The sequence below is a fragment of the Lichenostomus cassidix genome, chromosome 26, assembly GCF_008360975.1.
Source record: "Lichenostomus cassidix isolate B80296 chromosome 26, HeHo_3.0, whole genome shotgun sequence".
Taxonomy (NCBI): domain Eukaryota; kingdom Metazoa; phylum Chordata; class Aves; order Passeriformes; family Meliphagidae; genus Lichenostomus; species Lichenostomus cassidix.
The window spans coordinates 2,116,648-2,141,117 of NC_139506.1; the positions used below are offsets into that span (position 1 = coordinate 2,116,648).

General features: G+C 49.4%; 1 protein-coding gene across 4 annotated transcripts; it reads left to right on the forward strand.

The window, feature by feature from the left end:
• Positions 1-753: 753 nt before the first annotated feature.
• C26H6orf89 (chromosome 26 C6orf89 homolog) lies at positions 754-24,406 on the forward strand. 4 transcript variants are annotated; one of them, XM_085082764.1, is made up of 8 exons: positions 754-814; positions 4,216-4,423; positions 5,781-5,946; positions 16,905-17,059; positions 17,380-17,501; positions 18,553-18,679; positions 19,384-19,507; positions 19,947-24,406. In XM_085082764.1, exons 2-8 carry the CDS (start codon positions 4,235-4,237, stop codon positions 20,030-20,032), a joined length of 969 nt encoding a protein of 322 aa, XP_084938890.1. In that variant the 5' UTR covers positions 754-814; positions 4,216-4,234; the 3' UTR covers positions 20,033-24,406. The 4 variants fall into 4 exon arrangements, with proteins under 4 accessions (XP_084938890.1, XP_084938888.1, XP_084938886.1 ...); XM_085082762.1 differs by lacking the exon at positions 754-814 and adding an exon at positions 908-925; XM_085082760.1 differs by lacking the exon at positions 754-814 and adding an exon at positions 953-3,613.
• Positions 24,407-24,470: the final 64 nt, after the last annotated feature.

Below are 24,470 nucleotides of genomic sequence, written 5' to 3' on the forward strand. Positions count from 1 at the left end.
GTGGGCTCAGGCAGGTGCTGAGGGTTAATGTGGGTACTGTGCGGGGTGTCTTAGGGTGCTGGTGGGCATGTGGGGACTCAGGTGTTTCTTGCGGGGATCAGGAGGCTGCTGGGGTTTGTGGCCTCAGGTAAGGTGTCTGTGTGTAATGATGGGGTCAGGCAGGTGCTGGGGTGCTCTCAAGGTGTTTATGGGCTGAGATGGGTGTTGGGGAGTCCCCATGTTGGGGGCTGAAATGTGTGCGAGGATTCTGTGTGAAATATGTGGGGGTCCCAATGGATGTCTGGGGCACTGGTGGGTCCCGGGGGTTGTTGGAAATGCCAGGACAGTGTTGGGAGGTCCCAGCGGTGTTTGGGACAGTGGAGGACTGGGTTTTGGGGGCTTCTGGGGGTGTTGAGGCCTTGGGCCAAGCAGGGTGCTCGGAGTGCCGGGCGGTGTTGGGGCCAGGCCAGGCCGGGTGTTTGGGGCCCTGCACGGTGCGGGGGTCTCGGGCAGTGCTGAGGGCCCTCGATGTTGGGGTACCCGGGCGGCACTGGGGTTCCCCAGGCGGTGCAGGGGTCCCGGTTCGGGCTGGGCCGGGCCGGGCCGTGCCGGGTATTGAAGGCCCGGGGCGGTGCGGCGGTCCCGGTCCGGGCCGTGCCGGGTATTGAAGGCCCGGGGCGGTGTGGCGGTCCCGGTCCGGGCCGTGCCGTGCCGGAAGCCGGAAGGCAGCCCGGGCCCGCCCCGCCGCGGGAGGAGCCGCAGCCGTGCCGGAGGAGAGCGGGGCGGGCGGGGCCGCAGCCGGAGCGGGAGGAGCCGCCGGGCGGGACGGAGCGGGGTGAGGCCGCGGGCCGGGCGGGGGTCGCGGGGGGCCCGGGGAGCCGGAGCGCTGTCCTCACCGCCGGCTCGGCCTGCACGGCTCCTCGGCGTGTGGCGGCCGGAGTCGGGGGTGGGGGCCGGGAGCGTCCTGCTGCAGTTTATTGATTTATTTTTTAAATAACCCCCGGCTGGGGCTCCGCTGCCTCAGAGGAAGGCGGGCGAGGCCGCGGCGCTGTGGGTCACTCCGGAGGGGTTTCAGCAAGGCTGGGAGCTGAGCCCCGGGCAGGGCGAGCGAGGCGGCATCAAGGGTGTTAAAGCAGATGGGAACGTATTTTTATATCTATATCTACATATATGTACATCATTGTGGGTTCACCAGCAAGGCCAGCAAGCTTTCCCTTTTAAAGACTCCTCCAGCAGCGCTTCTGTCTAAATATTTACCTTCTGAAGCCTTGGACTAAGCAGCCTGGGGTCTGTGGGCAGAACGGGGCGCTTGGGTGCAAACCTACAAGCCAAGTGTCATCACTGTTTCTGTCTGTGGAGAGAGCTGCTGATTCCTCCCAGGGCGGTGGAGTTCATGAAAAAACAGAATAACATATGGGTTCCTCGTTTAAAGGCCTCTCTCTAAGGGGTTTGCAAGGGATGAGCCCTGCTCAGTGTGTGTGGTGGCAAAGAGGGTACAGTAGCCTGTTGTTATTGTTTTGTCGGCTGTATTGTGGGGATAGGAAGGGAAATAATGGGTTGTTTTTTGTTTTTTAAGGCCTCATCTGTTCTCCCAACAATGTGGGAGCATAATGCCTCATTTCCTAGCTGGAGGATTGAGTTACTCTTGAATTCGTTAAGGAACTGGATTGGGTTTTTAGCGTCTGTGATTTACAGGGGTTTGTCTACCAAGGTGTTTCCTCCAAGTGGAATGTAAATGTAGAAGGGTGGAAGCTGGGATATATCTCAGTGTTATATCTTAGTAGGATTCCTCTGTTGTTTGGAAAAGGGGAAACCACCGTGTTTGACAGCATTTCTGTGGGGATGTTTGTTGTAAGTGGTTCCAGGCAGATCCTGCAAGCAGGAGAAGCTTTGCTGAATCTGCTGGAATTCTGCAGGGGACAGCTTCCCAGGGGAAAGCTTTGGTACCTGGGAGCCAGAGGACACTGGATAATCTTTCAGACCACTGAGCACACCAGTTACAGTGTCCAGGCAACTAGAGTAACCAGAAAAGCCAGAGGGGGAAAAAAAAGACATTTAATATCCTGCAGATGTGCTGGCTCTTGCTTGTTCCATGAATCAGGGTATTGCATGAATGAAAGAGTTAGTAAAGCAATGGCTTCTTTTTATTGTCACGTGCATGGCAGGTGCTTTACAGATGAGAAGAAAAAGTCCCTGCCTTGGAGAGCTTGATATGAGATATTATTGATCCAACCTGTTTTGGTTGCCCATGGGGCTGCTCAGGTGGCAAGATCTGGGACAAATATTTGCATGGAACGCAAGGAATGTCAGTAGAAGAGGGCCAGGAGCTAATTAAGCTGGCAATGTAGTGCAGCGTGTTCTCGTTGCACACTTAAGGTTGAGTTTTAATTTGGCATTTTTACCTTTTTGGTGTTTCTGTGGCTGCAGCTAGAAATCTGACACTAATGTTAATATAACATCTGACATTAACTGCTGGAGTTGAATGCTTAGGCAGCTGCTGACCAAACAAATCAGGGTTATTTGTCAGCCAGATAATTTTCCTGATCTGATTCTCCATGTGACCACATAAACAAGTGTGCAAGGGCACAGCAGGAAGCTGATCTTGGGGAGAGAGGGGCAATCCCTGAACCTGATAGTCCTGTAAAAAGTGGGGTTTTTTTGAAACTACACCCCAGTGTTGCATGAAAAGAAACATTAATATTGCTATTGCTTGAATTGCGGCTTGTAGGAGGCTGTTGTTTAGGGAGAGAGCTGTTGGCCAGTTCTTTAAAGGCGAATCAGAATTCAAATCTGAACTTTATCTTTGTCTCTTGCTCTCCATACATCCATTTGTGGCTGATTTGTGCTGTGGGAGCAGCCAGAACAAATGACAGCTGAGCAAATCTAAGGTTAGGTGTCCTGTTACTCCAGGCTTGTCAGTGTGTGCTCAGGTGAGCAGAGCAGGTCTGTGCTTTCCCAGGCAGGCTGTGCTGGGAGCTGTGTGCAGAGCCCCGTGAATAGTTGCAGTTCTCACAGTGCAGTGACAGAATTTGTGGAGCAGAGTGGTGAATTGGGTGAGGTGGATTCATGAGTTGGTTCCTAAGGCCTGGAAACTGTGGAGCAAAATGGGGACAGGAGCCTGATATGCATTTCCAGCTGTGATTATCCATCGTGCTTCTTGTGTTTTCACGTGATGGTCCTCGGGCTGTGCTTTCAGGGCAGAGCATTGCCAAACTCTCTCCCAGCTAGCCCAGTTTGATCAGGTTACTGTTACCCCTCTCAGAAACAAGAGGCAAAGCAAAACTTTACAGATTCTGCCTTTCCTTCAGGCAGTGCCAGGGTTTTTCCCAGGCAAAATGTCTCTTTAACAATGTAATTCTCAGGTTGGCAGCTTTTACCTTGTCCAGCAATTTCTTTACATCTTTTCTTGAACCCATCAGCTGCTCTCACAGAGGCCTTTGTGGCAGAGCAGGAATGGTAGAGGAATACTTTTTTTTTTTTTTGGCAATTTAGTGTTGATCTCTCATAGGTGTGTTCTTATAGGTGAGAAATAATTTGCTGTCCAATGCCATTTTGTATCCCAGCACAGTGCAGTTCTTGCTGGGACATTTAGTTCTGTGGCATCTCTGACCTGCAGGCAAACTTGGAGAGGAAGGTGGGGGCTTTGTTGCCTGAAGAGCAGCTGCTCTCACATTGCTGTTACTCAATAATCAGTTGGCCTGGACATTAGGTTGCGAAAATTTAAACCAATTGTAAACTGCTGAACTTTGCCCCACACATTCTGCTTGTTTCTGTGTCCTGTCCCTATTGCTGACGGGGGATTTAATGAAAACAAATCTGGGTTAAAATAAGCGACTGAAATTATAGCGCGGGAGGGCTTAGCCGGGCTGCTGCGTGTGATGATCAGCTTTGTATTGTTGGCTTTTGTACTTGGTGAGCAATCGCTTTATGGGACGGATTCATTTGGACTAGATGAATAAATGGAGTTTCATTGATTTCTGGGAAGCTTTGTTCATTTACATAAGCTGCGAATCTCAGCCGGTTCTGCTCTTGTCAGGAAATTTCACGGCTTCTTTGAGTCGGCGGGAGATCCTGAACCAGCAGAGACTGTTAGGAGTGCAGCTAAATGTTGTGCTGTTGGCTGGGAGCAGGTTTGCTCCAGAGGAGCTTTCCTTCTTTCTCGGGCACTGCCACATTCCTGGGATTGCTGTGCACACACTGGTGTTGATTCCTGTTATCACACCGATCTCTCCACAGGGATTTCTCCTCAGAGGCCATGGAGCTTTCGGCCAACGAGCTCAGCATCTATGACAAGCTCTCCGAGACCATTGATCTGGTGAGGCAGACTGGCCACCAGTGTGGCATGTCAGAAAAAGCCATTGAGAAGTTCATCAAGCAGCTCTTGGAAAGAAACGAACCCCAGAGGGGCCCTCCACGATACCCTGTCTTAGTGGCTCTCTACAAGGTAAGATGACTTCTGTGCATGAACACAACTTTTTGAGGATCAGGGCTCTCCTTTGCACCTGAGCTTTTTATTTCCCATTGCATCTTCCTGATGACTTTTGTGAGGTCTTTATTTAAAAAGCTGTGAAGTGTAGCTTCCTTCCTTCATGCCATGAGCTGCTTTGAGAACGGGATACAGCTGACCAAGATTTGAAATTGCACATGTGCTCTAACTTTACCATGTCAACACCTTCCTCTCCCTTAAATTATTAAAAAATGAGATTTGGATTGATTTTTCAGACTAAGATTCCTTGTGTTGGCATCCTGAGTGGAAATGTGAGGAAGGAAAAGATTCTTGAAGTTCAGGGTTGAATAATGAGTGAGCATGGCTCTGTTTCTGACTCTGCCACAAATTTCTACATGTCTTTATTCTCCTAGTCTATGAAATAAACCTATTATCATCATGCTTGATGGTAGAAAAATGTTTTCAAAGCCTTAATTAAAAGATTGTGTAAAATGTTTTGCAAAGTGGGTGAAAGAATGCTATTGTTAGATAGGTTGGAGATCATACAATCCCGAACTGGTTTGGGTTGGAAGAGACCTTAAAGATCATCCAGTTCCAAGTCCCTGCCATGGGCAGGACACCTTCCACTAGACCAGATGTTTGCTACAAGGCTGAAAAGCTTCCTACTGACATAATATTCCCTAATACTTTAGTGTCATCTTTACAAAACCATTGCAGTGGGTTTTATTTGGAAAAAAATTCAGGCTCTCTTCCTCATGTCCTATAAAAAGCTGTAAAATGAGGCAGGAGAACAGGAAACTGCAAATTTGAACTTTCAGCTTCTGTTCTTGTTTTTGCTGTTGATTCAGTTTGACTTTGGCCAGGGGGAGAAATGCGTCATGTCATCTCTTTAAGGCTTATTTGGGATTCTGGTATGGAGGAGGGAGCTGGTGCCAACTCTGCCAAAGGATTTTGAGGCTTGATGGATGTTTGCAAAAGCCACAGGGTTTTCCTTGTGTAAGAGGCATGGCAGGAGTGCAGGCTTTTATTTGATTAGGTGGGGAGGAAAAGGAACTATCTGTAGATAATCCTCATTGATCTCATGCTGGATTATTTGCAGTGCTAAAATACAGGAACAGAGTTGTTTGTGTGGCTTGGGTTTGAAGGCTGCTTAATTTCATCCTTGGACAGCCTTAATAATAAAACTGGGTGACAACTCTGTGTACATAAATAGCATTGCAGCTGAACGAGGAGACACAGCAAAAATAAGAGCGGTGCACAGCCACAGCCCTTTGATACCAGAAGGTGTGTCCCGGTGTGAGGACACCTCAGCTGCCTGCAGTGTGATTAACTCCATGCCTGTTTTCCCTCGCAGGGCCTGCTCACCCTGGGCTTGGTGTTGCTGACTGTTTACCTGGTGATCCAGCCCTACAACCCTCTGCCACCCGAAGCGCCGCTCTCCAGAGCCCAGGCCTGGGGCTCCCTCGTCGGGCACATCCGCCTGCTGTCCCTGCCCATTGCCAAGAAGTACATGCTGGAGAGTAAGGAAATTATTTCCCTGCTGTAACATAAGCCTAGCAAGAAATGCCGACTTAAATACCAGCCACGCGAGTCGCTCGAGCGTCTCCAGGGCACCACATAACAAATGTGTTGCTGGCTTGGCATCATGGCTTTCTCTTTTCGCTGTACTTAAAAATAGCAGCCTGAATTCTAGCTTCATTGGGGCTGAAGCATATTTTATCTCTAACTTGATAATTTTGTTCTTGCACATTCCCTTTTCCTGGCTTTTAACACCTCGGGTTTTTCTTCCACAAGAGTTCCCTTTCCTCTAGAAATCTTTGCACCTCTGAGAACCAGAACTGAGATAGCTCTGCTGGCGAAATGTCACCTTTTCTTATTTTTTCTGAGTAAGGCAAAACCAGTTACTCAACCAAATCTTGATATCTGTGAGCAAAGTGTAAAAACTTCAACTTGTGGCCTGGTTTAAGGAAAAGTAGTTTTTGCCAAGTGGCATATTGGGAAAGGCCTGGTGGATTGAGTACTGTCGTGTTTACGTGACATTAAGGGCAGTGTTTGTGTCTGTGTGTGTGTGAGGAAGTCAGATAAGGGCTCCCTATGAGGTGATTCCATCACGGGAGAGGAACAATATAGATTTTCCTAGAATGGCATCATAGAAATGGAAAGATTTGGCTGTTTCTCATTCTTGGTTAATCATTTCCACTGACTTAGACTGGCAGGTGGGTGCAAGCCTGGGCTCTGCCTCTGCTCGAACACAAAGACTGTCAGTGATGATAAAGCTGTGAATTATTTTGAGCAGGGATGTGGCACGATGCTGATGGTCTGTCGGCTCACTGTAAAAACAAACTCCTGTAGCCTTGCCCTCAACAGGTTTATATTTAGCTTGGGCACCTCATTGTGTTGAAGTTGTCTGTGTTAGCTCTGACCTTCCTGCCAGAGCTAAAAAGGGCTCCCTGAAATGCCAGCACCATTCTGCATTCTCTCCCTCCCCCTTTTCCGATGACGCTGGTGTGGGATTTCTGTTGACTGCAATTTGTATGGGTGGGACAGGGCATCCCCCATTGTTCCTTTTCTTCCTTATACATTGGGATCTCTCTGGGAGTGAAAAACAGAGGTGAGGACATGGCTCTGATAAGCACTTGACATTAGGAGCCTGCTTATCTACTGCATTCAAGCTTTTCCACGGGTGAGCACCCCCCTGCTCCTGTACTGAGATGGAATCCTGTGGGAATTTTGATGCTCATTTCACTTTTCACAGGGGCCAGGAGTGACAGGACAAGAGGGAATGGCTTAAAGTTGAAGGAGGGCAGGTTGGATGTTAGGCAGAAATTCTTTCCTGTGAGGGTGGGGAGGCCCTGGCACAGGGTGCCCAGAGAAGCTGTGGCTGCTCAATCCCTGGAAGTGTCCAAGGCCAGGCTCGACAGGGCTTGGAGCACCCTGGGATGGTGGAAGGTGTTCCTGCCCATGGCAGGAGGTGGAACAGGATGATCTTTAAGGTCCCTTCCTACCCAAACCAGTCTGGGAATCTGTTGTATTTGTTCAGTCAGATTTTGTCCAGAGTGTTGATGGGTTCTTCCTTCAGATACCACAGACTCCTTTGGATAAGAGGAGCCCAGGGAGGCTCCTTGGACAGCAAAAGGTTTGTAGGACAAGGGCTGCCTAAAACCATGAGCATCTTCTTGTGAAGACAAATAAGAGCAGGAGCAGTTCTAGCCTACCTTTCTTTGGAAAAACCAGCTGAATGATGAGGAGATGGGGAAACAGCCACAGGAACAGGGGAAAAGGGAAGGATGGAGAGGAAGAATGTGGTGTTGTTACTTAAATGCACATAAAATCCCTTATGCCTCTGTGAGTCCTGTAAGTCTTCGGAAGTGATGAGCAACAGGGTGGGCAGCAGTCCAGTTCTGGGGAAAGGAGGAGTGGTCCTGAGGGGATGAGGCAGTTCCCACTCTGGTTTTCCACAGTATTAGGTTGTGGTGGAAGCCTCAGCATGTCCCAATTAACAGATTGACTAGGGCTGGCTGGAGTGACTTTGATCCTGCCTCGGCAAAAGGAACTGGACAAGACCCTGGCTATTTGAAAGGGAGAGTGCAGCACCCAGTCTGAACCTTGGCAGGGTTCCTGTGGGAATCCCTCATGTCCTGGCTTCCCAGCAGGCAGCTGCGGCCACCAGCGCTGTCCCAGTGACACTGGTGTCACCATCACAGCTTGCTGCTGAGAGGACACTAGTGAAGCCATCCAGCAGGGATCTGGAAGAGGGAGTTCCATGCTGTGGGGCTAAGTGGTCTCCCAAGCTCTTTCAGCTTGTGTGTTGCTGCCCTGTGTGTTGTATTATTTTGCCCCTTATTTTGGCCTTGTGATCTGCTGGAGAGAAGGGGTGAAGCTGTATCTTGTGTCCTGTTTGTTGCTGAGAGTGTAAGTCCAGGAGGTCCTGCAGGCAGGTCTGGTGTTCTCTGGTCACAGAATCCCAGAATAGTTCGCGTTGGAAAGGACCTCTGCAGGTCACTCAGTCCAACCCTGCTGCCCAGGCAGAGTCACCTGGAACAGGTGGGCTTGGAATGTGTCTGGAGGGACAGAAGTGCAGCTGTTCCAGTGCTCTGCCACCCTCCATGGAAAGAAGGTCTTCCTCGTGTTGAGGTGGAACTTCTTGTGTTTTAGCTAATGGCCACTGCTCCTTGTCCTGTTGCTGGGCACCCCTGAAAAGTCTGACACCATCCTCTTGGCATCCCTTGGAGATATTTTTATGCATTAATGAGATCCCCTCTCAGTCTTCTCTCTCCAGAAAGGAGGTTTGCACTGCGCCTGAACAGCAAAGAAAACCACTAATGAAGGGACTCGACGTACAGACTCCTCTTCCTTTCCCTGTGTAGATCCTGGTAGATGAAAATACTGAGGGGGCTGAGGATGGAGCTTGGATCTTTCTGTGCTTGGGCACCAGTTCAAAGCCAGCTCGGGCTGTTCCTGTTGGAAGCCACCTGTTGTCAGCTGGAGGCTGCTGTGGCCCACCGGCAGTGCTGGCAGACATTGCTGCAGTGCGGACACAGCCCAGCCCGGCATGGGAGCACGGGTGGTCTGGCTCCTTCCTCCGTGCCTGGGCAGGCAGGGGCAGCCTGGGCTGTGCTGTCCCTCCTGAGCTTTGGGGCAGCTTTCCTGTGTCCGGCGTTGAGGTAGGAGCCTGGCCCCTGGGAGGTGTGGGCTGAACAGCCAGGTTTGTGTTGCAGAACAAGGGCAGCTCAGTTGCTGGGTTTTCCCCAAGAGCCAAGAGCTCCAGTCAGAGTGGAGGTGAGGCTTTGGGAGCAGCAGGGGTGCAGGATGTGCTCCCCTCTCCCTGCTGCTCGTGGTGACCTGCCCTCCATCCTTGTCCCTTCCATCCAAGAGCTGTGCTGTGGGTGACAAGGGCTGCCTGTCTGTCAGTGGCTGTAGGTGGACCTTTGAGCAGCCGAGGTGAGGAGCAGCATCCACAAAGCTCTCTTGCATTGTTTGTAGGATTGAGTCCAAAGTAAATTTCCTTTTTGCCTGTCTCCGTGCTCTCTTGCTTGCTGACTTTCTCCCCCGGATCAATTCCCATATCAAACCTAATGTTCCCACCCTTTGTTCCTTGATAGCTGACTCTTAGACCCTTGGCTTTGGCGTCCATGCCTCTCTTCCAGCTGTTTTCCCAGGGCAAGGTCCCTGTGGTTGGGGAAAAGGTCTGTGGAAATGTGGTTTGCATTTGCTCTTCCTGAGCTGGTGTTGTGCAGAGCTTGTGAAAGCCCCGCTGCTGGGTCACGTTGGCTGCTCCAGGCCTGTGGCTCTTGGCACATCAGCCCTTCATTTACAGCCCCAGAGAGGCAGTGGGCTGTCAGACCTCTGGGTCTACCTGCTGGAAGGAACACATTGTATTTTGATGGGCACAGAGGTTAACTCAAGGCTATCTGATGCTATTCCAGGGAAGAAGTAGGACCTGTGCATCCTGGATTCATTTCTGATGTAGGCTGGGATGGACAAGTAATTTCCTCTGTGTTTCAGTTCTCTGGTGCAAAATAGGGGTATGAGGTTCTTCTCCCCTACCAGAATTAGGGGGTAATACATGAGCTCTCAAAGTCTGCAGTAAAGCCAAATGAAAAGGGGTTTTCTATTCTTTTAACAGAAATTTTAAAACTTCAGTGGTGGTCACTCCACCTGACTTTTCTTCCCTTCACAACTGTGTCATTCCTATAGCTTTTTCAATATCTAAATAAGATTTTTTATGTCAGCTGGTTAGTAACTGCTCCACAGCCACGCAGTGATGTGATGAGCAGAGCATTATGCTGCTCTCGCCTTGTGTGTCTTCCCCTGATAAGTTCAGTCCTTGCAGCTCTGAAACCTCAGCAGGGCAAGTCTGTCAGTGGGGAACAAGCCATGGTCCAACAACATGACAATTTGCACATTGTACTGGTAGCAGGGGGTTGTAATGACCTCGAGGAAAATCCAGCTTTGCTTTATAATAACGACACTTGGTCCTGGCCACACTCATCATGCACAGCCCAAAATCAGCTGGGTCAGTAACTGCTCAGCACACCTGAAATCAGACAAAAGCACACATGGCTCTCAGTGCTGGAAAAGAGATCCTGTTCAAGTTACCCCCAGCTTGGAGAAGAAGTGTTAAATACCCCTTTTTGCCTACACCAGTAGGGCTGAAATCATGTTTATGGGTTTATATGTAATTATTGTAGAGAAAGGAGCCCAGCTGGAGGAGCAGTGTTTAGCAACACCTTGTAAATGGCCTGTCACTGTGTTACTAAAGCCTGCTGAGTGCCAGAGCTATTTGTGGGGACGGGTCACAGCAGGCTGGGTTACTGGGGGAGGACAGCAGCTGGTTACTGGGAGAGGGCAGCAGCCTCTGCCTCTTGGCTGGCCCACCTTGGGTTTAGCTGGAGGCTTGCCTTGGCACTTGGCCAGCTCCTGTCCTCTCTCTGATCTTAACCCTTTGCAGGCAAAACATTTTCCCCTCTGCTTCTCTCACTCCAGCCTTGGCTTGTGTTTATCCTTGGCACAGCTCTGTGCAGTAGGGGAGCATCCAGTAGGCCTGCTTTGCACGAGGATTTGCAGCTTCCTCAGAGCAGCGTGGGCACCCAGGCATTCATCCAGCCTTTCCCCATGGGCTGAGCACCCAGGCATTCATCCAGCCTTCCCCATGGGCTGAGCACCCAGGCATTCATGCAGCCTTTCCCCATGGGCTGAGCACCCTGGTATTCATGCAGCCTTTCCCTGTGGGCTTTGCAGCCCATGCTGTGTCTGACCCGTGGGTCTCAGGGATTCATGAGCCCAAGGAGCATGTGCCTGCTCTGAATGAAGGGTTTCACAATAAGGCTGCTTGGGAGGTAAGGCAGGATCTGGTTTCTAACTTGTTGCCTCTTCCCTTGCTCTCAAAGGATGTTACTTTTTTTTTCTCCTAAGCAAAGCTGAGCTGGTTTTTGCTCTTGTTTTCATGTGTGTTCTTGTGCACCCGCTCAGGGGGCTGGAGCATTTGGAGGTGGTTGTGGGTCACAGCATGTGCAGGGCTCCCTCCCATTGCTGCACAGCTGCCAGTTTATCTGATCTTTTGTGTGTGTAAACAAGCCTTTTATGATATAACCTGAGAGCAACCAGCAGACATGTGCTGGCTCGTTCAAAGGGGAAAAAAACGGCTGACTTTGCAGGGCAGGGTGGTGCCAAGCTGTTCATACTCTCTGTTACTTTGGCCTTGGTTCAGCCAGTGGACTGTTTATTTGGGTTTGCTGGCAGTAAACTAACCCCAAACCAGTGTGGTGCTGTGGAACATGAAATACTTTTACTTCTGTATTGTCATGCCTCCCAAATTTCTTGTTTGCTTATTTATATAGTGAGTGAATTCTTAGTTTAGATTCGCTTCTCTGGGAAGAGTGTTTGCCATAGGAGACCTCTTGCAGAGGCATTTAGCAGCCTGGCAGAGCCCTCTGTGCTCTAGTGACACAGACATGTCAAACCTTTTACAGGCTGAGGCCACCATGAGGCAGGTGACAGCAGCTGGGCGGGATTTGTTTCCAAAGCTGTTCCTCTGAGGCAGATTGCTCATGCATCACAAGCTGTCGCTGGGGCAGGTAACCAGAGGTGCAGCTGGAGTGGACTTTGGATGCTTTCCTGACAGCTCGGTCCCTGCCTTCCCTGTTTGAGGTTGGTAGGTGCAGATTCGTCTTGGAAATAATGCTCTTTTGCCCCAGTGGACTGTGAATTCCTCTTGGGCTCGGCTCAGCAGACTTGATTTCACAATGTCTGGTTGGATCAAAATCATTTTCGTGCTTTGCTCGAGGTTGACTAATGATCCCTGGGCTGGTGGAGCAGCCGTTACCCATTAGTGAGATGAACGAGTAGTTCTTCAAGCTGTTGACTTCTACCCAGAACAACAATAAAGGGGTTCTTGATGGGTTTTTTGTAGCTGTTATTTTGTTCCTAGCTGTTCTTAAAAATGCTGTGAACCAAACTGGGAGGTACTTTCTTCTCGTGGCATAAATATACCCAGCGCTACAATAAAAGTTCAATATGAGGGAGGGGTGAGGATCTTGTGCTGAACAGGGACACTCTTTGTAGTGTATATTTAAAACCCCACTGTGATGCAGTCCTTAATCAGGACTTGCAGGCTGTAATTAATAATCCTTATGTTTCCTGCCTGGCTTACTTAAGAACCCATCAGTTTAGCCTGACTTTGACATGACATTATAAATGATCAAATTAATTTTTAGCCTAGTGAAGAAAGTCAGCAAGATGGAGTTTGGGAAACATTGCTTGTGCAACAAATGCCTCTTTCAAACTGTGCCACCTGGTGACTCCAGAGCTTGGAATTTCTACATCTGTAAAGTAAGAATGATGGGATTTACCTGTGCCACAGGTTGCAATCATGAATTGATGCCTAAATTGCTCTGAGTTTTTTGAGCACTGTTTTATCTTTCTGTAAAATCTGGGAAGGGGAGTCTGCTAATAAGCATATAGTAATGCTTCTGCAATGGCATAGCACAAGTTACAAGGTATTTACTCAAGGAGTATCTATGAGTCTGCAGTGGTCCCAAGGCAGCACAGGGCTGGTCACAGCTCAGAAGTAAGAACAACCTGTCTTGAACATTCTTTGGCTGTCAAAGCAATAACAGTAGGTTATGAGCTGCAACTTCACTCTAAGGTTAAGGTCTAGACCTTGCAAATCCCTGCCCTTTTAAATAATGGAAAACAGCACTGTAACATCCAGCTGGATATTTCCAAGTATGGGGAGAGCTGCAGCCCTAATCCTGCTGTAGGTTGGTAGTACTGGGATGCCAGAGCACTGAGGGATCTTCATCATGGAATCATGGAGTGGTTGGAAGGGACCTTAAAATTCATCTTGTTCCATCCCCTGCCCTGGGCAGGGACACCTTCCACTGTCCCAGGCTGCTCCAAGCCCTGTCCAGCCTGGCCTTGGACACTGCCAGGGATCCAGGGCAGCCACAGCTTCTCTAGACAGCCTCTGCCAGGGCCTGCCCACCTTCACAGGGAAGAATTCCTTCCCAATATCCCATCTAACCCTGCCCTCTGGCAGTGGGAAGCCATTCCCCCTTTTCCTGTCCTTCCAGGCCCTTGTCCAAAGTCCCAGTCCAGCTCTCTTGGAGCCCCTTTATGCACTGTGAGGGACTCTAATGTCTCCCTAGAGCCTTTTCCTCTGCAGAGGAACACCTCCAGCTCTCCCAGCCTAGCTCCAGCCCTTGGAGCATTTCTGTGGCTTCCTTGGGACTCACTCCAGCAGCTCCATGTCCCTCTTGTGTTGGGGTCCCTGGAGGCATCTCTGTGGTGGGGTCTCACCTGAGTGAGGCAGAGGGGCAGAATCCCCTTTAATGGAACACCCAGGTGTGTACAATGGACCTACAAGAGAGGACAAAGAGCTGTAAGGGAAATATTCAGTGTACAGCCATTCCTGGGAGCCCTGAGTTCATGTGAGGCTTGCTGAAGTTGCTTGAATATTCCTAGCACTGGTCCCTGGTGAAGTATGTGGTGGGACTGGAGAATAGTCTCATCCTCAGAAAGAGGAATCTGGGATTTGGAATCAGCCTTTGGAGCTGCTCAGTGCATTACCCAGTCCTCTGGGGAGCTTCCTTCCAGTTCCTGTGGGTGATGGCAGCAACAGCCTCTGTGGACACAGCACCTTGGAGGTTCTGGGAAGTCCTGGAGGAATCTCCCTTCCCTGTGATGGCCTGGTTGGCACTTGCCTGCTTCAGCCTTGCAATCCCAAGTGCTGGGGAGCAAACCAGCTTGGTGGGGAGCCAGCAAACTGCATCAGCACCTGCAGTAATACAAGCAGGAGGTTTTGTGTTTTCAACACTTTGTTAGGGTCAGGAGCAGCCCTTGGCTCTGTGTCCTGCAGGAACAAAGGGTCCCCCTGCTAGAGGCTTCCCTTTGAACCTGCTGCACTGGCAGATTGATCCTGCGCCCTCCATCTGGTCCCTAAAGAGAGCAGGGCTTGCTGAAATGCTGCTCTCACATCCATGTGGGCAAGTTTCCATCAGTTAATTTGCTTTGCTGCAACGGGCAGAAGCAGGGCCAGGTCTTCTCAAGACCCTCTGAGCTTCCAATCTGATCATCCACACCCAGCATCTCTGGGGCTGTGCACACACACCCCTCTCTGGTGCTGGGGGCAGCCAAAAATTTGGGAGATCCTCTGCGAAAACAGCCAAGAAGGGCGGGGTACTCATTTTAAATTGATGGTGACTTGAAAATTATTTTTCTGCATAGTGGAAAGTAGAGTCATAAACTCCTTGTAGCATTAATCATAGATGTGTTTTAAGGGAAGGTTGTTATCTCTTGGCCTGTGCTGTGTTAGCAGCTGGAAGTCCCAGCCCTGGCTCTGCTAGGAGCTCTCCTGACATGGGGGAGAAGACAGCTCTTGTTCTGGAGAAATAATAACATAAAAGGAAATACTAGGTGGTTATGGCCGATGGGGAACTGAAGTTCTGTTAAACAAACTGGAGGCTGCCCCTCGAAAAGGGGTGAGAAAGCACAGAGAAGTTGGCCACACTTCTGTCGTGTAATGGATAGCTGGATGTGTCACTGCTCCAGCTGCTCTCCTGCACTCCAGCTCCGCGGGGATAATTGCCCACGCCCAGCACTTCAGCGTTTGGATGGGAGTGGATGGGACCATGGTGTGAGGGTTGTGCTGGGATGAAAAGAGCATCTTCCATTTGCATCCCTGAGCAGCTGTGTGTGCGCACAGACAGCGCGCTCCACATCCACCAGAGCAATCCCCAGGGTGTCTGGGCAGGCAGGGTGATAATGTAAAAGGAATGCAGGGAGGGTAAGGAGAGAAAAATCAGTATCCTGGGTAAAATCCTGCCCTGATCCCCAGTGGCAGTTGGCTCCTCTGTGCACTGTCTCCTCCCGCCCTCCCTGGGAAGGGCAGGCGCTGCCCGTACTTGTCATGCCAGTCACACACATGCTGGTGCACAGACTAACACCCTCCACAATAAATCTAAAAGATTAATTACTAAAAAAAAAAAAAAAAATCCCACAACCCCACTTGCAGCATTTGAAATGCGTCTCAACTGTGCTCTGCGCTGGTTATTCATGGGGAAAAGAAATCACCTCCTGAATCAAGCAATTGAGAATGCAAATATCCCAGCCTGGTTCAAAAGAGGAATCAAGCTCTGTACTGTCAAGCTGATTAGCATCCTGTTCCGTGGGGTACTGCGCTGAGCCCAGAGGGAAAATTTGGGGACAACTGTGCTTAATGCTTAGGGATGAGGTTTCCAAGTTTTGCCCAGAGAGAAATTACAGTCTTGCTACGCCCCGTCTGATGACAGACCATAGAGATGTTTTCTTGTTCTCTTCGTGGTGACTGCCCTTTCTCTGGTGAGATCTTTCAGCCTTTTGTTTCCTGTCACTGACCAGCTGTTTTTTGTGAGTTGAGTTTTTTTGTTGTTGTAAAATTGAAGCTTTCTGCAGGCAGTAGAACAAAGATTTTCTTTTTTCTCTTGTGAGCACGGAGGGAAAGTACGTCGGAGCAGTTTCTCATGGGAGTGGGACTTCTGCTTGCAAGAAGGATTTTACACTTTGTTTTGCCTTTTTTCCCCTTTCCCTGAAAGCAGTGTAGATGCGTCTTCCAGAAAGACTAGGAATTATATCCTGATCCCTTTCAGTCCATATCCCAGCAGTAGGGTGGGAAATGCAGCATTTGGGAGTTGGAAATACTCAGCAAGAAAGAAGCAAAATGAATCCCAGCCTTCTCCTTATGTCCCAATGAACATAAATCCTCTGTAACATTCCGCGTTGCCTGTTGCAGATGTCAGAGGGGAAAATAAAACAAGAGCTCTCCTATGAAGTGCTGTTCCTCCCTTCTTACCCCTGTGCAAGAGTGTGAGTGTGGCTGGAAATTGCAGTGGCAGTCAAGTTGTGCATGGTCTTTTTCCCCCAAAAAGCTGCTGTGCATCCTTGTTTCCCAGCTTGATTTTTCAGCCAGACTTCACACTTCGTTCTCCCCTTTGCCATCCCCTCCATTTCCTGAGTTTGCCTGCAGCAGTGTCTAGGAGATTTTGGAGCTGTTTTGGCATGTGCTGGCAGGGTGGGCCTGTTGTGAGGACAGATCCCTGGAAGTTTCATGGGAGATTTGTCCCAGGCCTTGGGTTTTTCCTGACCCACCCCGACAGATCAGGCCTGGGATGGGTTTACTGCCACTGCCTGTGTTAGACCTCTCCCACTGAATTAAGGCTGCAGAACCATGGCTGTCACTGCCACAAAATCTGTATTTCAAGTGGAATTTCCATGAAGCTCTCCCATATCTCACAACCTTCAGCTGTATCTCCAAAATGTGCTGGAAACATTCTCTGCAGCCCCCTCCCTGGTGAAGCTGCTTCTTTTTGAGTTACAGCCATCAGAAACTATAAGAAATCTCAGTGTCTCATGGTAGAGATAATGAGTTTATCATCGAATTTGTCTCCTTTCTATTCCATTTTTGGTCTTACTAAACAGGTTTCCCTTGTTTCTTCCCCAGAATGCCAGGACTGGTGGGCAGCAGGTTGCAGACAGAACACTTCCGCACTTCCCGCAAACTGCACAGTCTGTTCTGCTGTGAAAAGCCTTCAGATAGTGACAGACTTCAGAGAGCTATCAGAAAAGCTCCAGAGGCATCAGCCCTTTCTAATCAAGGTAATGCAGGGATTTCTGAGGCTGGTGATGAGTCCAAACTCTTGAATAGCACCCGCCCTAAACCCCTGCCCAGTATTTTCACCCATAAACTCAAACTGCTCATTCAGGATGTGTGTCTAACAAGACATTTCACCCTGGTGTAAAGATGTGGGAGGAGAGAGCTCTCTGCATCCATAGCAAGTTGTTCTTCTGATCATTCCTATTTGGACATTTAGCAATCTAGGTGGCTGTTGCTCTTGGATGTTTTCTAGTGGGAGGGAAATGGGAGCAGGGAGCAGCTCTGGGGGCACAGCATTTATCTTTGTTTCATGTTCTTTAAGACAGGGCAGCATCTCTCCTATGAAGAGCTGAAGCATCTTCAGTCCCAGGATCCAGAACTGGCAAAGGTTATCATAGAAGAAAATTCAGCTGAATTGTGGAGCTGCCCATTTTTCTTTCCCTGGTGAGTCAAAGATAAAACATGTGGTGGATGGGCACATCCTTTCTGCAGGGCTGCTCAGGCTCTGCCTGTGTGAATCCCCAGTGCCTGCAAGTTGCACTTTAACTGGAGGGAAGGAGAACAGGAGTGGGTTAGAGTCTGCTTCTGCTTGCTGGCACTGATTTGTTCCAAGGTCAAGACTTCTGCACTAAAAATGGAGTGTTGTGGCTTGGTCTCCAGGTATTGTTCCCATTACAAGGTAAAATTATCCCAGTGACTGCCTGTGGTCCTGTTCTTCAGGCTGTAAGTCATCTGGGCTGTGATTTGATCACCTGAGGCAACTGGTTCACATTTCTGTCACCTCTGTCTGCTCAGTGGAAATCCTCCACCACTGGTGCTGACTGAGAAGAAATGCCATGACTTCTGCAAACACTGACACGTAATGGAAAGTCCAAGGATCCTGCAATTTGTGTTTGGTCTTGTGCAGAAAAAATAGCCAACCCTAATCCTGCCCCTGTTAACCAGAAGCTCTTTGCCAAAGCCTTCAGTGTGAGCAAGATGTGTGAACACCTCAGAGCTCTCTAAGGTCTTAGAGCAGAAACTGGTAGAGGTATGGTCAGGGTACAGAAGAATTAATCATGTCAGTCCCCTAGACAGGGATGTAAAAATAACAAGCCCCACCCAGCCTTTTCCAGTTGTATTTCCTGGTCTAGAGAATAGCCCTGGATCCTCCCTGCCTTGCCATGTGGTTTCACTTATGGTTTTGTACAATGCCACCTCTCTACATCTTTTGTAATTAATGCATCTGGTCAATGACTTGGATCATTTTAAGGGAAAAGGGGAGGGAAATCAATTTTAGGTATCCATCATGGTCGGTTTGTTCCCTCTTTACATGGTCCTGGAGCCAAGGAGACACTAGGGAGGAGCACAGGTTTAGAGGGTGAGGTTGAATTTTTTTCCTGGCTCCCAGGGCTAGTCTGTCATGCTGGTTATCAGGTATGAATGTTTGGGAAGAATTTTATCTGGAAAGTAGTTTTTAAATGCAAACATTATTAATATGGGTTGGTTTGTTTAGGAACAAGTCTGTGAATAAATCTCGGATTCTGCAGGAATTTTTCCCCGCTTCCTCTTTGCTGTCCTTCCCCAAGACAGTGTCCCTGGAAAGCTGCTTCCTCATCCGCCATCCAGATTTGGGAAATAAGGTGAGAAATTAATTCCAGAGATGTTCTCTTCCTGTCTGGGAGTTGTCCCCCAGCAGCTCTGAGTTTTTGTGGGATTTGCAGGGTATTTTTAGCTGATACAATCCTGAAAAGCAGCATTTGGGTTTGTATCAGTCCTGTCCATCCCTGTGTAAAGTGGCATGTCAAGATGACTGTGCCTCCCAGCAGTTGTGTCTAGTTTGGGGCAGGAGAGACCCTGTGCCCATCTCCCTTGGCAGCTGGAAATGTCACAGAATTAGAGGATGAATCCCAGAATGGTTTGGTTTGGAAGGGAATTGGGAGATTATCTCGTTCCAACACCCTTTGCCAGCTCCATTCATATTTGTGTCTGGCCTTGCTCTATAGCTGGGTGAGGTCTTTTTGTGCACAGTTGGGCAGAATTTATTTAAGAGTTGCATTTTAGGAGCTGTTCCTGGCAGTGAGTCTCACTCATTCTGAGACACTTCAGGCTTCTGGCCTGATCTCCACCTCTGTGTTTTTATGAGTTTTGGGAATGTGCAAGACCTGCCTTGCCTTGAGAGGAGAACCCTCAGCTATGATTCTGTGATCTGCTGGTAGCTGGGGGCAGCAGCAAAAGTGTTGTTAGCTCTTTCACCTGCCTGCAGGGCAGTGACTTGTCCTTGGTTTGGGCAGACAGAGCCAAGGAAAGCTGGCCAGGCTTTTGAAATCCTCTCCTCCCCTCCTAGAGCTACAGCCTGCACAGCCTCTTCGCTGTTGGAAGTGGGCAGCTCACCCTGACTGTTGCACCTCTGGACACATGCAGAGGACACTGTGAGATGTTCAAGGTGGAGCTGGAAGCTGGAGATTTGGGTGAGTACCAGAGCTGTGGCATGCAGGGACTGGGAGATCCCTTGGAATCTGGAGACTGCTTCCAGCTGGGTCTTTTCTGTGTGATACCTGAGACTGGTGTGTACCCCTGTCACCTCCAGACTGGTGTGTGCCCCTGTCACCTCCAGACTGGTGTGTGCCCCTGTCACCTCCAGACTGGTGTGTGCCTGCTTGTCACAGCACAGGGAGTGATCCTTCTGGGCTGGGAGTTTGTGGCCTGGAAACCAACCCTGGTATATCAGGAGGTGCTCAGTGTCAAAGCTGAGCAGTGTGGGACACAATGGTTATTACAAACCCAGTGCTCACCGAGGGAAGTGTCTTTCCAAAGAGCTCCAGCATGACCACAACCCTTCATGGGAGATGGGAGCAGTCATTAAGGATTCACTTATCTAACAGAGCCTCTCCATTGCCTCTTCCCAAGGTTATGCCAGCGCCGATCACTGGACAATGAGCTTCATGGCCAGAGGGACAGAGCCAGCGGTGATTTGTGATGGAGCTGCCAGCTAAGGATGGTGGGGTGGGAAAACAGAGCTGTTCCCAGGACAAGAAGACTTTCAGCTTTGAAGTCAAGGCAGTGTCTTGAAAGGAGCAAGCTGGGGCAACTGGGGCAGGCAGCTTTGCCACCCTGCATGTTTACAGTGTTTAAAAATGACTGTTTTCCTGACCCTTGAGGTAATTCTTTGCCTTTCCTCAAATGTATTTTGGGAGAAGCTCAAGCTATTTATGACCCTCCCTGTCCCCTCAGGTAAGCCCTGGGTTTGCAGCAAAGAGTTTTTTTTCCAGGAGCAGCAGATGGGTTTCTCAGGATGAGATTCACCTTGCGTTCTCTGTGGATTATGGCACTTCTGAAACTTCCCGGGAGGTTTGGGAGTGGACGGGGTGTGTGACATTTCTGTGTACATTCCTCCTGAGGAGGAAGCTTTGAGCCTGTGTTGTCAGGCCAGTTCTATAAAGGGAATGAATTGGTGATGTGTCCCAGCTCTCCCTCACGTCCGCAGCTGTGTGAGCCCTGCAGAGCCGATCTCGGCTCCTCCTCCCGGGCTGGGGAGAGCCTTGAGCCTGAGGGCAGAAACTCTGACCCACTGCATCCTTGTTATACCAAAAGAATCCCTTCAGGCCTCTCTGTGTTGTGATCACCCTTCTGCAGCTCTCTATCAGCAGGCTGTGAGCGAGTCAAATGGTAATTGTGCTTTTCTTCCCCTCCGCTTCCTTTCCTGCAAAAACACCACACACGTGTTAGTGGTGCTGGCAGTGCAGGAGTTGTGGATGGAGCTGGGGCTGAGAGCAGAGCAGCTCTGTCCAACTTTCACCTCACACACCAAGGGCTGCATGGCCATTCTCAGCTGCTCCTTGTTTCTGGAGGCACTGCCTGCGTTCCCAGCCCAGGGTACCTCCGGGAGCACCTGAAAGCTCCCTTTTCCCTGGCACGTTTTTGCATTGACTCCTTCCAGACCTGGAACTCTTTCTTCCGAATGAACGTTGGTTTTTCCTGGGTCCTTTCCAAGCTGCCTTCGCGTGTTTCCTGCTGCTGGAGCAGCGCTGTCTCCAATGCCCTGAGAGAGGCTCGGGTTTGGTGTTTGCAGGCTGCGGATGCTCCGGTCCCTTCCAAGTCTGATCCTTTGGGTCTGATCCCACTGCTGAAGATCATTTACAGATGTGTCAGGCTGAACTCATAGGCCAGGGCTGGAGTTCAGGACATACTCTCACACTTGTTAATATGGAGTTGGGAGGGGTTTTGGTTGACAGCGAGTTAACTCTGTTCTCAGGAGCAAGAGCCTTTTTCTCTGTAAATATTTTAGGTACGTGTGAAATGACAGATTGAGAAAATGTCTGTCCAGCCTTTGTTTTTGAGGAGAATGGGAGCAAACATTGTGCTAATCAGATTAGGGGCTGGCAAAAGCTGCCAAGTGGGATGACCACGTCTGGCTTCTGTACAAGGATAAGGCAGAGGACAGTTCCTGCTCCAAAGAATTTAGTCTGAGGCCTTGACACTACAATCATTTCTATGCATAACCCTTGTTTTTCTCCTGTCAAAACAATCAGAACAAGCCCAGCACCTGTGTCAGTCTGTGCATGGCCCTCGGTGCTGGACACACACCAGATCTAGTAGAACCAAAGGGGGAGAGTCTGGCTCTCTCAGGATAGAAAAGGACTAATATAATTTGTTATAAAATATTAAAGGGAATTGGATTAATAACACTTCCATTAGTATTCTTACCACTTGGAGTGTATTTTGCACTCATGACACTAAATGCAGTCTTGTACATGCCAAGACACACACACACACACACACACACCACCCCTCTCCCTCCTCCTAAAGCCTGGGTGTTAGTTAATGGAAATTTGGTAGTTTGGTGATGGCAGAATTAGGGCCTCATTAGTGACTGTTGCTATTTACACTTTGGCAGCTTTTCAAATCAAATTCAAAGGCTGACAAGGTTACTTCACCTCTTACTGGTTTTGTATCTGACCCATTTTTGTAAAGCATCTGCTCAGAGATGCTGCTGGAGCCATTCTTGCTGAGATTGCGGCGGTTCGGTGACACTGTCACTGCTAAGTGTCCTTGACTGTAACTTGTAAAAGAGCTGCGGAGACAATTCCCAAGTGTCTGTGAAATGCCTGGATTTGGAGAGTCACACTTAAGCCATTGTGGCTGTCTGGCTCTTTCGGGAAGAAGCAGAGAAAATGGATCTATTTACAGTTGCTGTTTAGACTGGGGGAGAGGAGGGGGAGGAAAGGGCAGGTTTGTGCCTGTTTAGCAGAAGTGTTCTCACGTAGTGCTTCTCCCTTCCTCAAAGAGTTGCAGCTGGTTGGACAGGAGCTGGTGAGTCTGGCCTGTTTGCAGAGCAGCCTTCCAAGTGCACTTTATGGGCTCTGCATAAGTTTCCAGCTCTGTCTCAGCGATACATTGCATATGTCCCAACCTCGCTCCCTTCGGAGTTTACATCATTTGTTTTTAAGCTCTCCGGTATATTTTCTCTTCCTCTTCCAAAAGCTGTAAGGAATTAGCTGCTAAACTAAAACAGGAGGGCAGTTCTCCTGCTGATAAAGAGCCGATTTTGGCCAGAGCTGCTGTGGAGTGCAGAGCCCCAGTCTGCAGCACAGCTTCCAGGGCAGCTCCTGTCTCCAGCTGCCAGAGGAGTGGTGCTCACACCTTCCACATCCCAGGGCAAGGAGCCATGGTGGGAAACCCAGAGGTGAGGCCACAGAGGCAAAACTGGGATGGCCAAAGGTTTTGATACCTTTAGCTTCAATTAAGCCTTGGTTGTCTCCCACAACCAGAGCTCCAGCTTCACAGAGTCCCTGGAAAGGCTGCAGGACTTCCCTAGAGAGTGTGGTGGTCCTAGTGACCTGCTGAGGTGGAACTGGGGAGGACAGGGTTGTTCCTGCAGCTATTGAGGTGTCTTGGTAATGGACATGACCAGATGAGTCATGGAGAGGATGTCCCACCATGGTTTCCCTCCCCTCAGCTCCCCTTTGGCACTGTCTGTGCTGGTTTGGACAATCTCCCACTCCCACCCTGCCCAGCTCACAGGGATTCCCAGTCATTTTAAAATCCCTTTGTGTACTTCAGAGCTTGTTGCCTGTGAGCTGGGAGATGGATTCCTCCTCACCCCACATCCCGAAGGCTGCAAAGCTGCTCTGAAATCACACCAGAAATCGGTACTACCCACGAGCCCAGCGGACAGAGGTGAGGAAAGGTCACCTCTGCACTTGCCAGGCTGAGAAGACGGGCTGTCCCTGTCAGCTGGGCAGGAGAATTGTGGTTTAAAGCTGCTCCCCAAAGCAGGGGTCACTGACCGGTGCTGTCAGTCAGTCCTGAACTCAGGGTAACTGAAAGGAGGAGAAAGGATTATTATGATTTACTTCAGTACCAGGAAATCAGCAGCCCCCACGGGAACAAAGCTGACAGTTTCTATTGATTCTTTTTTTTGCTTGCTTTGTTCCTTTTTTTTTCCCTCCCCGCGGTTATTGCACACATTGATTCCCCTGAGGGGTCCCTCTGCAAGGCCCTGGAGAGCTTTGAGTCAGATTTCCCGTGAGTCTCTGGACTTCAGCTTCTCCCACCAGGCCTGTTTTTGCAATGTTCTGGAGGAGAAGCTGGTTTGTCTAGGCTGGATCAAAGCACCTCCCTTCCCTCACGGCCTCCCGGGCTCCAGCAGCAGCAGGAGGAGGTGGGGAGCAGGAGAGCGTCTCATGGTAGAAATGTGAGCTCTGTAAACACCAGTGTCTCAGAAAGGGGCTCCTCCTGCCTTGAAACCCCCTTGTCCACCTCGGTGGTGCTGCTCCAGGAGTTTCCACACCCCCCAATCCCAGGTCCATGTTCAGCCCTGCACCCCCAAGAGAACTGAACACTTCCTGGGGTGCGTTTTAGTGGGTGCACAAAGAGCTTTGGCTTCCTGCAAACCAAACTTTTTCCTCTTGGCAAATTTTCTAGGTAGAACTCGATATCCTCCTCTTCAGGAACCTCCTCCTTGTAAAGGGCAGATTTAGTGTCCTGCTGAGTTAGACAAGGGAGATGCTGGACTTCCCCTTTGCTTTGGAGATTCAAACAAATGGCAGGTGATTTATTTTTAGCATTATCTCTTTGTCTTGGGGAAGGGAGCCACATTCTAAAGGCTCAGGGGTGCTGGGAAGTAAAGCTATATATGCATAAAGACTGTTTCAGTGCTGAACACTAAATTCAGTGGTGGATTAAAAAAAAAGAATGTAAATATGCACTTAATGCAGAATTTTATGGATGGTCCTAATTTAATATATTGCAAACTTTGTAAATACTTGGGAAAAGCCTGTAAAGTGTGTAAATAAATGAGATTTGTATGTAAGAAGAATAAAAAAGTTTTTACTTTTTGCAATTAAATACAAGTGTTAATGACCCTTTTCCCTCTTCCTGATTTTTATTTTCATGTCAGCTATTGAGGGGTTATTAAACCGTTTTTAGGGC

What these genes read in the sequence shown, in the direction of transcription:
- C26H6orf89 (XM_085082764.1), top strand. Translation starts at nt 4,235, where the DNA reads ATGGAGCTTTCGGCCAACGAGCTCAGCATCTATGACAAGCTCTCCGAG. An exon ending in CAAGAAGTACATGCTGGAGA is followed by an intron (nt 5,947 to 16,904) that starts GTAAGGAAATTA and finishes TTTCTTCCCCAG; the next exon opens with AATGCCAGGACTGGTGGGCA. An exon ending in ATCAGCCCTTTCTAATCAAG is followed by an intron (nt 17,060 to 17,379) that starts GTAATGCAGGGA and finishes ATGTTCTTTAAG; the next exon opens with ACAGGGCAGCATCTCTCCTA.